The 15,423-nt window shown below is 42.2% G+C and overlaps 1 protein-coding gene across 1 annotated transcript; it reads left to right on the top strand.

Annotated features, from left to right (window-relative positions):
- The first annotated feature begins 2,471 nt into the window (after positions 1-2,471).
- Positions 2,472-7,209, top strand: LOC139671106 (ovalbumin-related protein Y-like). The gene is made up of 7 exons (XM_071553394.1): positions 2,472-2,639; positions 3,269-3,319; positions 3,939-4,067; positions 4,952-5,069; positions 5,282-5,424; positions 5,769-5,924; positions 6,806-7,209. Exons 1-7 carry the CDS (start codon positions 2,472-2,474, stop codon positions 7,205-7,207), a joined length of 1,167 nt encoding a protein of 388 aa, XP_071409495.1. The 3' UTR covers positions 7,208-7,209.
- Positions 7,210-15,423: the final 8,214 nt, after the last annotated feature.

The raw sequence follows: 15,423 nt of genomic DNA, 5'->3' as shown, positions 1-15,423 counted from the left end.
GACTTTGGATTTCTATTTTAAAATCACACAGCATTTAGAGGTCACAGTAGTTTCTTTTATTGCCTGTCCATTCTTTTACTTCAAAGGAATTATGTGACTGCTTTCTGCTTTCTATTGTATATTATGACTGTCTTGCAGACCATGAATGTTTCTTCAGCTAGTTTGTTCAGCTGATGTGCCATGAAGTTGCTTGTGGAAGACCTGTAAGAATGGTCTCTGTATGTACAAAAGGCACATTTTGAACCTGGCATCTGGTGCTGTGACCTGTGGAAAAGAACAACCTTAAATTACCCTTCAAAATTCTAGCACCAAGTTTTCTGGTAGCATCAGGCTGGGATCTGAATATCCTGATGCCTGAATTTAAAAAGCAACAGAAGTCTTGTCTTTCTTATCTTCTCAACTCCTCTTTCCCCAACACATTTTTCTTTAGTTCTGTAATTCTTCTCTATACAGATGCTCTGAATATTGCTTCTGAAAGGAATTTGTATTCCCACAATATCTCACCAAGGGTTTTGTTCCACTGATAGTAGGAGCCGACTGTGGCTATGTCTAAGTTCCTTGAGTTAGATTGCTCTAGAATAAAAACCTGTGTCTGTGGTCTTTTACAGTGCAGCAAGTGACACCAGACAGTTGCATACAACTTTTTACAGAAAAATCTACTTCAATATCATTAAATTTGGCAACTAAGATTTAAGCCATGTGCTCTTTCTCATGTTCCCTGGCAGCAGAATTTTCTCCATTCCTCAGCAAGAGCTATGGATTCTGGTAGGAAGAAAGACTACTTGTATTGGTAGTTCAGCCAACAATGGGGAAAAAGTTCCAATAAGTACAGTTAATGGGCATTGTACAGCAAACAGCCCTGCATATGCTGATATTCCCCAAAATAGTGAGTTCACAGAATGGTGATGCTGAGAGTGATCTGGCCAGTCAGTGCTCATAGCAAAGGTAATACAAAATTCCTTACAGACATTCTGCATGAGGGAATTTCTCATCTTATATTTGTTTTCTTCTCACAAGCTATACTACACTGTTTGCTGCCATAACCAAATAATTCTTACCTCTCAAGTTCTAGTGAACAGCTTTTATCACAATTTTTGCTTCAGTCATTTCAATATGCTCCTTCCTTTTCTGCAAGGTTTCATATGCTATAAAGAACAAATCTTCCATTTTGGAGATTTTTAGGGTAAAATCTTTTCCTTCAGGCTTTTTTGTTGTTGTTGTTTGTTTGTTTCAAAGAATGGACTTATTCTAAGTAGAAGTGCATGTGTGACATTGAGCTCCATCCATCACTTTTTTTGGTAAACACAGAACAGGCAGCATGGGGCGTGTCATGAAGGAACACAGGATATATTTCCAGGAGTTCATTGAGTCTGCCCCAAGTGCAGCTGAGAAGCTGTGCTGTTACCATCACAGGTGAACCTGACAAGGTAAGCATTTCTTTCAGTTATGCTTTAAGTTCTAATCTGTAATTTAAAAAACAATTCTATTTTACAAATCTTATAATCAGATTGATGTAACCTCACGTTTATGGCCTTCAATATCAGTAGAAGAAACAAATTATTAAAGGATGCCTTCTGCAGAAACCTTATCTACCTTCACATGTGTGTTCTGTGCTATTTTACTGTTTCACACTCTGCCATGCATAAAGTAAAAAAATTTGTCTGTAGGAACTATAGTTTTGTTTAGTAACCCTCCTACATTGAAAATATGGTGATATATTCAAACAGATTTTCTTCCTTCTTCCTTCATTGCTTTAATTTTTCATTTAGAACCAAAAGAAAAAATTGAATTCCAGGGGCTATGGAAGATATTGTCTGAATGAAATTAAGGAATGCAGCATGCTCAGGTGACCCCAGCATGCTGCAGCCCTGTGTTATCTTTAATAGTTACATTTTCAAAGATTAACAAAAACAACAGCAAAAACAAAAAAGGAATTTGCTTAATGAATCTGTTACTTCACCAAGAACATACATGGAGCTTAAAACCTAAAATATAACAGTAAGCAGAATAACTGAACAATAAAAAAAATCTACCTTATATCACCTGTATAAGAAATTTAATTTTGAGAATGATCTTCCAATCTAGTTAGATGCATTGTTTTTCACATTATCCCACATTATCAGATGACATGAATGTGTTGATTCCATAGGGACTGTGATATATATGTCAGAGAATCCTGGATTTTGTTCTCTAGTAGCCAGAAAGGGAAAAAAATTGCTTGAGCATCCTCAGGAGCTCATAAGCTATAAGGGGTATAAATACTGTATTGTTGCATTATACTTCAAAGTACTGTGTTTTCTACTCTATGTTGTCTTCTTTACTAAAAAATCACCTCTTCTGGAGCTAGATAAAATGCTAGAAGGTGAAACTTCAGGTGTTCATCTATACTGACTTTATTGCATTACAACTAACATATTTCATCATAGTAAGTCAAAGTCTTTCTGTTTGTTTCAAACAATCCAGGTTTCACGATGGCCTCCATTAGTGCAGCAAATGCAGAATTTTGTCTTGATGTATTTAGAGAGCTGACAGTTCACCATGCCAATGAGAACATCATCTTTTCCTCCCTGAGCTTGATTTCAACCCTGTCCATGGTGTATCTGGGAGCAAGAGGTAGGACTCAGACTCAGATGGAGAAGGTAAGTTACTTGCATGGGTGCAAAGTGACCTCTACTTGTGCTACTTGTTCCTTCCAAACAACATCACTGAAAAATATTATCCAATGTTAAGGTTCTCATCTATTTCAATGAACTTTAAGAAGTAAGCCAAAATCACAAAATGGAGAAATGAATCAAGAGTTATGTTGAGAAAATAATAATATTAATAATAATAAAGTATGTTTTCACTGTAACAGGCAGTTGACTTTAACATAGAAGAAAAATCTCAAGGACAATAGCAAAATAGATTACCAGTCAGTGTTTTATTTTATGACTTTTTTCTAAATTCTCACAACTTCCAGCAAATGTAATCTGATTTTTTTAACATATAAAAAAGATAAATCCCAGAAAGAGAGGAAGACAGAATACTATTAACAGTGCAAAGTATGTAACAATTAATTTGTAGACACTCACTATAAAAATATAATCTGAGCAAAAAGTGGCATCTACATTTTCCAAGAGGGCCACAGAGGGCATAGACCAGTTGTAAATTCACTTGTAAAATTAGTTAATCTGTGTTCTCAGTTACTTTGAGCATCATGTGTAAATCTCTGATTCACATTATTTTTGGTCATGCTTGTCATTTCTACCACTGGTATTTTCTCTTGCAGGTTCTTCACTTCGATAATGTTACAGGAGATAGAGACATTACTGACTCCCAGGTAGAGAAATAATATTCCTTTCTGTCTTATTTTCTCAGAACAAAACTAGGGCTATTCTGCCTCTCCTGGCAATTTAAGACCTTGATAAGAGCTATGGTAATGGCCTCAAACCAAGGGGATCTGTGAAGGGAGGGAAGAAGGGTGTGATTTCCCTGTTTTTTAACAGAGAAAGACAGCAGGTTGCTCATCTTACACCAGAACTAGTGATGGCATGGGGCAGAATTCTTTGGACACTGGAGTGCCCTCCTGGGCAAGTGCTGCTGGGGGATGGCATGTGAAAGGGACCTAACACCTGGAGCCAGGGTACAGCCATCAGATTTGCAGCTGAGAGATCCCAAAGCAGGGCAGGAATGTGCTGGGCAGAGAAGAGCCCAGAAATCTCAGTGGCAGGAACACAAATGCATCTTATAAAAAGCACATTTCAGGGTATTTGCCTTGACAAGGATGAACTTGCCAGTTCAATTCACCATGACCACAGCAGCAGCTGTCTCAAAGTTGACAGCCCTGTGTCTGTGCAGGAAGATTCCTCTGTAGCATGACTCGTAACTGATAGAGACAATATTTTAGGATCTTATTTTCTTATGCAATCTGTCTCCTTATTTTCATGTCATCACCTCAGTGTGGCCCTTCTGAACACATCCATAATTCAGTCAAGGATCTTCTCTTGGACATCACCAGGCAAAATGCCACATACTCACTGAGGATTGCTGACAGAATCTATATAGACAAAACATACCCCGTTCTTCAGGTGAGTCACATTGCAAACTAACTCCATGTGATTTCCTCTAAGAGACCCTGTCACTCTACCCTAGAGATGCACCAGCACCAATACACCTCTGTCTCTTGATGAGGAGATGGTTGTGAACCATGGAGGGAACTGGTACAGAGTAAGTCTGGACCTTTCTCTGGCTTTTAGGTCACTGTTAGGTAGAGTCAAGGCAAAGAATCATAGAATCATAGAATCAACAGGGTGGGAAAAGACCTCTGAGATCATCAAGTCCAACCCTTGGTCCAACGCCAGTCCATAAAGGTGTAATGGCATAAAATATGCCCATGTTACAAGTAACAGGTAACAGTTAAGGTTGCTTTTCATTTGCAAGAAAAATGGCATTTAATGAAAAATACAATTTTAAAGGGAAATTAAATATATTCTATAACTTGAAATAATGAAGACTGGAGGTGTCAAATTTGAATTTTTTCAAAGCCAAATATTACATCTTCCCAGTGAAAGGAAGCTTTGTTTGTGGAATCCTAAAATGTAGGAACACAGTATTCAAAATAAAAAGTGGACACAAAGAGAAGGAAACAAATTTTGTCTGTCCTTAAAAATGTTTGTTAAACTAAATTTAGTTTGGTGAAGCAAAGAAAATATTTCAAAATGGTAGCTTAGAACCCTATCTCATCAAAAAGTGCCAGACCTATATATGTGAGGCAGTCTTTGCTGTACAGCTTTAAGATTCAGTTACAGGAAGACAGCTGTGACTGACATGTTCAGTGACTGACACGTTCAAGCACAGGTGGAAACATGCACTGTTCTTTTAACCACTCTGCTTTATGTCACAATCTCGCATTACACATCCATATGATTCCAAGTTCTCATCAGTCTGACAACTGCAACCTTTCTGCTTATAGGAATACTTAAAGTGTGCAAAGAAATTCTACAAAGCTGAGCTGGAAGAAGTTAGCTTCAAAACAGCTGCAGAGGAAGCAAGACAGCTCATTAATTCCTGGGTGGAGAAAGAGACAAGTGGTAAGGATGAAAAATGGGTAACAAGTATTTTATCCCACCTACCATAAACTATATCCTTGTCTTCCTCTCCTCATAATGTCTAGAAAAAAACAATTGTTGCTATGAAAACCAAACTCCACAAAGCAGTACCCCTCATCCCTACATTGCAGAGATTTGTGCACACCAGGGCAGGTGTATCTGACCACTCTTTTTGCCCTTTCTCATTCTCAAAGGACGGATTCAAGATTTGATTGTGCCGGACTCTGTTGATGTCGATACTGCACTGCTCTTTGTGAATGCCATTTACTTCAAAGGGATATGGAAGACTGAGTTTAAAGAAGAGGACACTCAGGAAGTGCCCTTCAATGTGACAGAGGTAGGAGGCCACAGACACAACTTCTTCCCAGGACAGCTGTTGGCTCACACAGGGTGTCAGGGTGTCACAAATACAACCTGTTGCTGTCACAGGTTGGGTGATTGAGTTGGGTCCCTCTCTGTCAGTGCCTGGGCCTAAAGCCAAGTAGTGTTTGCAAGAGCTGTGTCTGACCAGGATTCCAGAGCACACAGGCGGGCAAGACAGGAAAATGAAGACACAGCTCTTCTTCAAGGGCAACAGGCTTGAAGAGCAAAATCTGCCTCTTTCAAAGGGCTTGTAAATTTGCCTGAACAAAGAAAAAAATTGCTTCCCTGTCACATTGCCCCATATGTCTGTTTTTGCAGGAAGACAGCAGACTCGTGCAAATGATGTGTCAGAACAGCACGTTCAAAGTGGCAAGAGTGGCTGCAGAGAAAGTCAGGATCCTGGAACTTCCCTATGCCAGCGGAGAGCTGAGCCTGTTGGTGCTGTTGCCTGATGACATCTCTGGCCTGAAGCAGGTACGACCCTGACAGGGGAAGCAGAGAAAGAGTTATCACTTCAGTGGGGCTTGGCTGTTGTCAGACTCTTTGCTATCCCTTCCCACCCGAGGTGCCCACCCCATGTCTGTGCTGGGCAGGCAGGGGAGCACTAAAGCCCCTCAGGTGCCAGCAGGTGCTCAGGCAGGGACTGGCCTGTTAGGGAAGCCCTGAGGTCAGTTCTATAGAACGAAGGTAAGGCAGTGCAAGTGCTGCTGGAGCCCTGCAGAAGAGGATGTTGCCGTATGCTCCAATCACCATCAGGTATTAGAAACAGACACACTAGCAGGGATTTTACCACTTTGAGTGATTTCAAAGGTTTGCTAAAGAAGTAAAGTTTATCCTAGGGGGAAAAAAACTGGAAGTGATGAGGAAATCATTCCAAGAGATGATAAAAGGAAAATGAGAAAAGCAGCATTAGAAAGGAATGACATTGAGGAAAAGGATCAATAAAATATGTTCCAAGCAGAACAGTTTTAGGGCCAATTTAATTTGATGTTTTCAAAAACAGTGTTTTTACAAAAAAAGACTTGTTCCTGATGAATGGAATGACATTGAGGAAAAGGATCAATAAAATATGTTCGAAGCAGAACAGTTTTAGGGCCAATTTAATTTGATGTTTTCAAAAACAGTGTTTTTACAAAAAAAGACTTGTTCCTGATGAATAAATTTTCAGATGACAAAGTTTTGAGGACCTTCCTCAAGACAGATGATGGTCTGTAGTCAGAAGGAAGCACACAGAATAAACAGTTCTACTGTGTATGTAAAGCAAATGGGAAAAACCAGTTATGGGGGGATAAACACAGCTGTTAAGGCCATTTAACCTTTGTCTCAGACATTTAATTCCCTGCCTCTCTTTGCAGCTCGAGAACAAAATCAGCTTTGAAAAACTTACAGAGTGGACCAGTCCCAGTGTGATGGAGAGGAAGAGAGTCAAAGTGTACCTCCCACGCATGAAGATGGAGCGAAAATATAACCTCACATCTGTCTTAACCACCTTGGGTATGACTGACCTGTTCAGCCCCTCGGCCAATCTCTCTGGCATCTCTTCAGCAGAGGGCCTGAAGGTGTCTGAGGCCATCCATGAGGCGTACCTGGAAGTCACGGAGGAGGGCACTGAGGTGGCTGGCTCAGCAGTTGTGACAGGAGACATCCGAGATTCCTCTGAGTTTGAAGAGTTTAGGGTTGACCACCCATTCCTTTTCTTGATCAGACACAACCCAAGCAACATGATTCTTTTCTTTGGTAGATATTGTTCTCCCTAAAGAGAAAGAGTTGGAAATAGTGCTTGTCTTCCCCTCAGAAACAGCAGACCCCCTTTACCTTAGTACTGTAGTATAATCTTATTTCTTCACTAATTTCTCTGAGTGGAAAGTCTTCAGTATCTAGTGAGATATTCTTGAAGAAGTGTGTGACTTTTCAGACCTTTAGGTGCAGGTGTTTCTGCTTACACAAGTTTTATTCAGGAGTTATACCCAGGATTAAATGAGAATTTCAGGAGGAAGCTTAGAAATACTTCCCATCGTCATTGAATCGCTTGAGCGACAGGGACAGTGTTTTTATTTTTGTGAAAAATTCTGACAGTGATATTCAGAATGTGGTTTTCCTATAGGAGTTCTCTGAAATAAATTCAGCTTTAAGAATAATCCTGTTCCTTTCTGTCGAACTTGTTGGGCAACCATGCTTGAATTGATGCCTGGACACCTTGCAGATGAAATTCTTAACTTCAGCAAAGCATTCTTCTTCCAGCAATGCATTTGTGCTTCTTTGTGCTGCTTGTACTGTAAAGCTGGGTGTCTTGTTCTGAGGGAGTACACAGAAAGTTTACCATTTCTTCATAAATCATTGTCTCCAAACACATCTTCCTGACTGACAAAATTTTCCTTCCCGTGACATTTCATTGATTTTATGAGTGTTAATTGATGGTCCTTCTATTTATTCTAATAAAAGCATTGCAAACTAAACCTGTCTCCACCTGTTCTGGTTTACTGTGCCATGCAACCAAAATATATGTTACATGGGTCATGATTATTGACAGAAGTGGTGTAGATGAGGATGGAGATCCTGTTTTCAAAACCAAAATGTACCCATATATGAAGTCATTATAGAGTTTAACTTATTTTTTTTTTTAATTTTGAGCTTAAGAAAGGTAAACCCTACAGCTCCTACTCTTACCTTGAGGTCATCTCCATGTGGCATATCAAATAAATCAATTTTTTGAATCTGCTATTTTATTTCCAGACAGTTTTAAAAGATTTTCCCTAGTTTCCATCAGTAAATATATTGGGGTGATGCTTAAGAGATATAACTTCAGAATCATGAAAAGAGTCTTTTATTCTGAAAACATGGACTGCTTCAGCTGTCTAATATCCACAAGAACCACTCAAGAAAATCTTTGCTACTGCCTTTTGATGAAATAATCACATAAAGATATTATTTCCTATTTCACAGTCTTTAGAAGGAGGTTCCTTAGGTTGCAGTTTACCCAACTGAAAGAATTCTTAGTGTTAATTCGTGACTTAAGCAATCTTTCTTCTGCCGGGACACACATGCAGAGCTGCCAATCACAGCACCACTACTTAAAAAAAGGAGACACATGTAGCTTCCTCAAACATTTTCAAAGTCAATATTAAATATAACTTGCAGTGGTAATGCTGACTGCAGGGAAACATTTTCTTAGCTGCTATGAAGTCTTTGGGAGAACTGCAAATACTGGTCTTCCCAAGACAGTTATAAGAGATTAATATGGCTAACACAACTATTTAAGCAAAAAAGTATTTTAATATATATGACATTTCAAGGTTTACTGTGCATATCATGTTCTGCTTCCCTTATAGCTTAAAGCAGTTAGCAGAGTTTTGCTGCAACTTAAAAAAAAGGTGCAGAGTGTGAAATTTTACTAAACTATTATAAACCTGTTACTAAACTGAAACAAGCACGTCTGTCACTCTGCACTTTCTAGGTACAATGACAATAAAATTAAAATTTATTATAGAAGTATTTATTACATAACATGAAAATAAAAATAACTATTATCCTGTTTAATCTTTGCTTGATGATTATTTTAAAGAAAAGAAATAGAGAAAATTAAGTTTGAAATGGTAAATGGATGCCTAAAACTACTCACAGGAGAGGTTTTCAAGCCACAGGAACCACCTAATGTCTTCGTTGTGAAAGAGAACTATTTGACTCCTTTTAAATCGGGCCATTAGGTGTCACTAGGGACACAAAATGATGTCTCAGTCTTTGAAAACTAGGTTTGGTAGCTTAATGATCCATTTTTGTTCTTAATTTGTATGCAAGTACATGATTATAATCAATATACTGAAAAGGTAGACCTGTGGCACTGTACTTGGAACCAGGTAATGTTTGAAGAAAGAGCCAGAAATATTTTGTGAAAGGTCAGAGGCATTTTAAGATTGAAAAATAACACAGTTAAATACTGTAGAAGGGGCAACACTGTTTGGTTTATGAAAGAGAAAACACCCTTCATAGAGACTAAAATGAGAGGTAAAAGTGCAGATTCAGCAAAGTTGAATAAAATCCATACTCCTGTGCTCCTGGGCATTGCCCGGGCCAGCAGGACCTGCTGGAAAGGCACTGCCATGGGAGGCAGCTCAGAAAAGAGCAGCATGGAGGGTGTTACAAAGGGATGAGGAAAAAGTGGCCTCTAGGAGAGTAAACACTGCCTGCTGCTTCTGAGCTCTGCTCTGAAGTCTGGCAAGAGTTTAAAAACATGAATCCCAACTCCTGCAAAGCCTAGGTGTTGTCCTGTAGTCCCTTCTGTTCCCTGGCAGCATCATTGTAGGTGCTATGTCTTCATAATTCCCATCTGTCCATTCACTGTACTCCGTTCCCACAATTTGCTGTGTTGTTCTGCATCCAGGATGCTGCCAGGGGTCTGTGGAACAAAAACAGACACACACATAAGGACAACACTCAAAATGCTCTGTGAACCAAGTGAGTCTTTTCTTCTCATGTCATTTAGGGAAGAGTTAGAGATGACACATCTTCCCTGCTCTTTTGGGGAATCATTCCACACCCCTTTGCATACTTGACTTGTGATATAGGCCTACCTTCTCCTAAGCAAACCAAATCCATGGCTGAAGGGACAAGATGTGGCAGGCAGTCTGCTGTAAGAGAGTCATCAGAGCAGGTGCACTCAGAGAACCTCCTGGACTCCAGGGCAAAGTTGTGCTGGGACCCCAAATGGTATTTGAGAAAGCACAGCATGCTGACCCAAGCTGGAAGCCACACATCTGTTGGAAAGGCTTTGAAACAGAGCAGTGGTTCAGTTTTATGTTTCTGTGGCTAGTGAGATAAGATTTTTCAATCTGAAAATGAGACAGAAGAGAGGGGACTGTCAAGGAGCAGCAAAAGTGAGGCTGCTTAGCAAAGGAAGCAGACCCAGGGCAGCAGGTGACAGCAAGGCCAGCAGGGCAGGGGCATCCCCCATAAGGTATTCAGTGCTACAGTTCCCTATACTCCTTCTACAGTCCAGTGATTCTCAAACAAATCTGTAGTGATGAGGTAGGTCAAATATCAAGCCTGGAGGTTAAGTCCACACATCAGGGTCTGTAATGGCCCTAAACAGGACATTGTTGTACACTGAGCAATTAGTGACAGACACAAAAATGGATCTGATCAGCCTGTGCTGTTTTGTGCTAAGTTATGCTGCACATACTGCTGGGCATTCAGGACTCTATTGTGCTGAACACGTTGTGTGGCTGTGGCTTCACTTTCACTGCTAATCGTAGTGGGGGACTTTGCAGATGGTTTCAAACCAGCACCTGGTGATGATCCTGCCAGCAAATCCTTGACCTCATTACAGTCTACAACTTTCTTGTGAGGGGCAGAGGAGCGGAAGGTGCTGATCTCTTCTCTGTGGTGACCAGTGACAAAAACTGAGGGAATGGCCTAAAGTTGTGTCAGAGAAGGTTTAGGTTCGATATTAGAAAGAGGTTCTTCACCCAGAGGGTGGTTGGGCACTGGAACAGGATCCCCAGGGCAGTGGTCACAGCACCAAGCCTGACAGAGCTCGAGAAGTGTTTGGATGATACTCTCAGGCAGATGGTATGACTCTTGAGGACGATCCTGTGCTGGGCCAGGAGCTGGACTTGATGATCCTTGGGGGCCCCTTCCAACTTGGCATATTTTGTGATTCTGTGATACTTGTATTCATCAGTAGAAATGATAAACAGAGTTGTTTACTTCTAAGACCATACTCATAAAAGTGTAAAGATACCAGCAGAGAACCTCTGCATGCACAGGATATGCACAGTGTGCTGTGCTCTGAATAAAGATCTATCCAGTGCTGCACTGCTTGGACTTCCCAGCATTGGAAAGAAAGTAGTCTATGCTATCTCCTTTTCCCCTAATGTGTTATTTTCAATAACATGCACTTCAGTAATTTTCTTACTAGTGACTAAAATAAACACTTGAACTAGTAAATTTACAGGGTCCATCTCAGTGCAGGTTCATGGCCAGGCACAGACACACAAGCTAGCATTGACCACAGTCAAGAGACTCAGTTTAAATTCTTCTCTTAAGTGCCGGGGAACGTAGAACCTCATGGAGGCATCTCATAGCTCTGCCACCAACAGTGTTCTGATACCAGGCTTGGCAGTTGCTTCTGTTGACCTGAGCCCAGGCAGTCAAACTCCTAGGATAGGGTTGATGTTCTCAACAGCAAAGGTTTCTGAAGTTCTGAATGACATGGAGGCAATGACAGAGATTGGCTATTCAATGTATCTTCTGACTCAGGAACTTAATAGTATTTTAAAAAGTTAGCGGAAAGCAGTTAAAAAAACCCCAACACACAGAGGTGGATTACAACAAACAGGTAGGTAAATGATGGAACTCATGGCCAAAGAATGAGGGAGATGATAAAATTTTACATGATTATGAAGGGAGACTGGACAAAACCATGGAAGAGAAAACCATTGAGAGGTAATAAATATATAGAAAATACTACCAGCTATTTAAGTTCCAGGACTGAATGGACAGTGTTAGGATCTTGACAGCACAACCAGCCTCAGCAGGAGATCTCCCCAAAGCCCTCTGCACATGGAAATGGAGCCTGTATTGGGCACTGGCACCATTTGGGTACCAGGCATGGTCTTTGTGAGAGAAGGACATGAACTGTGCTTTGCCAGTTGCAGCAAGCCCTGTAATGAATGAAAAGAACTCATTGTACACTGAATCTTCAGTAGAAGAGCACATGGCACCTCTGCTCGAGTTTATTTAAGAAAGGGTGGCAGGAGAAATGTGTGAAATATGTTTAGAGAAACTAAATAGAAGACACGTGGAAGGAGATATTATTGAGAGAACTAATAATGGCACAGTCTCGGAAGGCACCTCTGAGGGACTGCAGCCACAGGCGACCCATGCCAGCGTAGTGACATCCCACAAGATGGACATTCCTGTGGAACTGCAGCCCGTGGAACAGACTAGAGTACAGGATAGAAGTGAGGAACTACTGGCAGGTAGAAACAGTTATACACCAACCTCTTTCATTGCCTTCTGCCACAGCAAAGGGACTGGGAAGCACTGAGCATAACAAGGAAGCTGAAACTAGTAAGCACAGGAGACTTCTTGTACTGAAGCTGTGTGGGAAATCTTATGTTCATCAGCAAGAAGTTATGCAAAACTCGCCAAGTAAAGGCTGTTGCCCACAAGATAAGCATATTTCAGCATAGCCTTATACTGCAGTCCTTGCCTGAAGTACACTACAAGGGACCTGCCTCCTCACAGACCTCAGACCCAAGACTTGTAGACATGTATTCAGGCCTCTCTCTTTTGTTTATAAGTGGGTGACAGAGCTCTGAGTGCATTAATGAGCTTAATAGTCCTGATCAACCCCACCTGGGGCCTCTCCCCACACCTATGGGCTCAGGAGCTCTAAGCTGTGCTCTGGACTTCCAGTTCCTCTTCGTGTTACATCAGCAGTGTATCAGTCTCCAATTTAAACAGAGCTGTGCCCATTCCTGGTCAAGAACTCCTAGTGTGACCTTGGCCCTGCCTTGTAATCACTGGACCTCGACCTAATGATCTGATGTGTGAATAGACTTTGTGGTGTGTCTTGGGACCTGCCTCATAGCCAGGACATTGCCTTATGATCTGAACTGCCCATGATCTCTGAGCCTGCTCTGCTCAGCTGCTGAGCCCTGGATGGTGAGGCTCCTTCCTCTGCCAGCTGTGGGATCCCCCTTGCTTCCTGGTTTGTCCCTCCCTGGGGAGAAGCTGGCCCTTGCTGCTCTACTACAGTGATCCTCAGGCTTCTCTGAGCCCTCTGCCAAGCACTGAGGAGCCTGGGTCTCTGGTCACACAGACAGAGCTTTCTCCTTACAAATCTTCCTGATTTTTCCACAGCACTCACCTGTTACTCAGACCCAGGCTTCTAAGGGAATCTCCTTCCACCCAGCCAGACCCTCCTTCCCCTGGCTTGTTCCTGACCAGCCTCTGTGGCTGCATACCTCATCTACTGACCTCTCATTCCATGTCCCTTTCCTATCCACTGTCCCTGCCTTGGCTCTGTGTCCCCTGAAACAGTCCACTAACACCCCACAGCCATGGGGTCACTCCAAAGTAAGTCACTCTAAAGTGAGGCACAGAATCACTGAGGTTGGAAAAGACCTCCAAGACTGTGGAGTCCAACATTTGACCAGTCACCACCTTATCAACTAGACCAGAGCAATATGTGCCTTGTCCAGTCTTTTCTTGAACACCTCCAGGTACAGTGACTCTACCACCTCCTGGCTGTTATAAGCCAAGAAATATCTTTCAGAACCTTGAGTACAGGTCTATGATTTAAGTATGTGAAGGGCAAGGACTTGTGGAGTCACCCTAAAGCATGTCCCTCCTTAGCCCAGGTCTCTCTAAGGAGCGAGAACACACCATGCTCAGAGGGGGGGCTGCTGGTCGAACCCTGAGGGCACTGGCAGCCCTCACTGGCCCTGACCTCCCATGGGACATCCCCCACCTGCCCACAGCTCAGGATCTCATGTTACCTTCTCAGAGCCATCAGCCCCTGCCCCAGTAACACCACACCAGGGCTGTTCTCTTTTTCCCTACAGCCCTTTCCTGCCTGGCCATAGGTCCTCTTGATCCCAACGTGTGGACTGATTTCCTGGCTTGACCTTGAGCCTGCTCTGTCACTATGGACCTGCCTAGTAGTCACTGGATCTGATTCCAGACCTCTCTCATGGAAATTACTTCCCAGCTTGGTTTTGGACCTGCACTGTCACTATAATGCCTTATGATCTGAAGGCTTGGTTGGACCTGTCACCATTTCAGGGTCTGTTCTGTTTCCCTTGCTCAGATGCTCTGGGGCTGGACCCTGGTCAGTGAGTCTCCCATCCCACAGGCAGCAGCCAGCTCTCATTGTTCCCTAGCTCCTGCCCCTGTAGATGGACCCTCATCTTGGTTCTTCTCTTGCTGTGCCCATGGCTGTTGATGGACCCTGTTAGCGGCACTTGGTTCTTCTTCCTGATGGTCAGATATCGTGGAGTGGCACTGGCTGGTGAGGGCTCTGCCCACTCTCAGGGAGATCCTTGGCCCAGCTCACTGTCCTCATGGAGCAGCCTAGGTCCTGCTGGTCCTGGCAATCCAGGTAACTTTACACCCAAAATACTGTTTGCTTACTCAGCCTATAGCTCTCCAATAAGACTACAGGATATTCTGGGAGATCATTTTGAAGGCCTTACTAAAGTCAGGGTATAGAACATCCTCTGCTTTTCTCTTGTTGATAGAACAAGCCAACCCATCCTAGAAACCAATGAGACTGGTCAGGAGAGATTTGCCTTGTGCTGTTATTTCCCATCATCTTTTATTCCTTTCTATGTCTCAAAATGCTCCCAGCAGGCTTTGCTCTGAGGCCTTCTGTAGGGTTTGAACTTGAATACAATTGTACATCAAGGTCAGTGACCCATAGAACAGAACAAGGCACAGGCTTGTGTTTGCTGAGTATATAGGTTGGCTCTCCATCCTGTGCTGTGCTGCACATCGCCCTGGGTTGCAGGATGCACTTTGCATGCAAGTCAGAAGGAACCTGCAGGTTCCTTCCAATTGCCATGAGTAACTGCACCCTCTGTGCCCTTGTATTTATCATAAAGGGAAGTGGCAAGTTTTCATGTGAACATTCTTATATTTCTCAGTATAAATGTACTGTTTTCTTCTTTAATAATTCCTGCAAGAGTTCTAGAGACCAAAGCATCAGTGAACACCTATCTTTATGGATGGGTCCTGCACTGCATCCCATTCCTTGACTGGTGGCTGTTGAATGCTGCACAACTTGGGGTTGAGAGAATGTAAGATTACCCATATTATCCTTTTTCCTTTTAACATTGGCTCCAATGAATGATATTTTAAGAAATATATTACAAAGTCTGTGTGTCTTTCTTGATGCACACCATAATGAATACTAACCCTTAGTGCCTTGCAGAAGTGCACTAACCCTTTCAGGGACTGCAGATACCTGTAG

Source organism: Pithys albifrons, chromosome 4 (genome assembly GCF_047495875.1).
Source record: "Pithys albifrons albifrons isolate INPA30051 chromosome 4, PitAlb_v1, whole genome shotgun sequence".
Taxonomy (NCBI): domain Eukaryota; kingdom Metazoa; phylum Chordata; class Aves; order Passeriformes; family Thamnophilidae; genus Pithys; species Pithys albifrons.
Note: the sequence above shows the minus strand (reverse complement) of the source record. Positions and strands in the feature narration are given on the sequence as shown.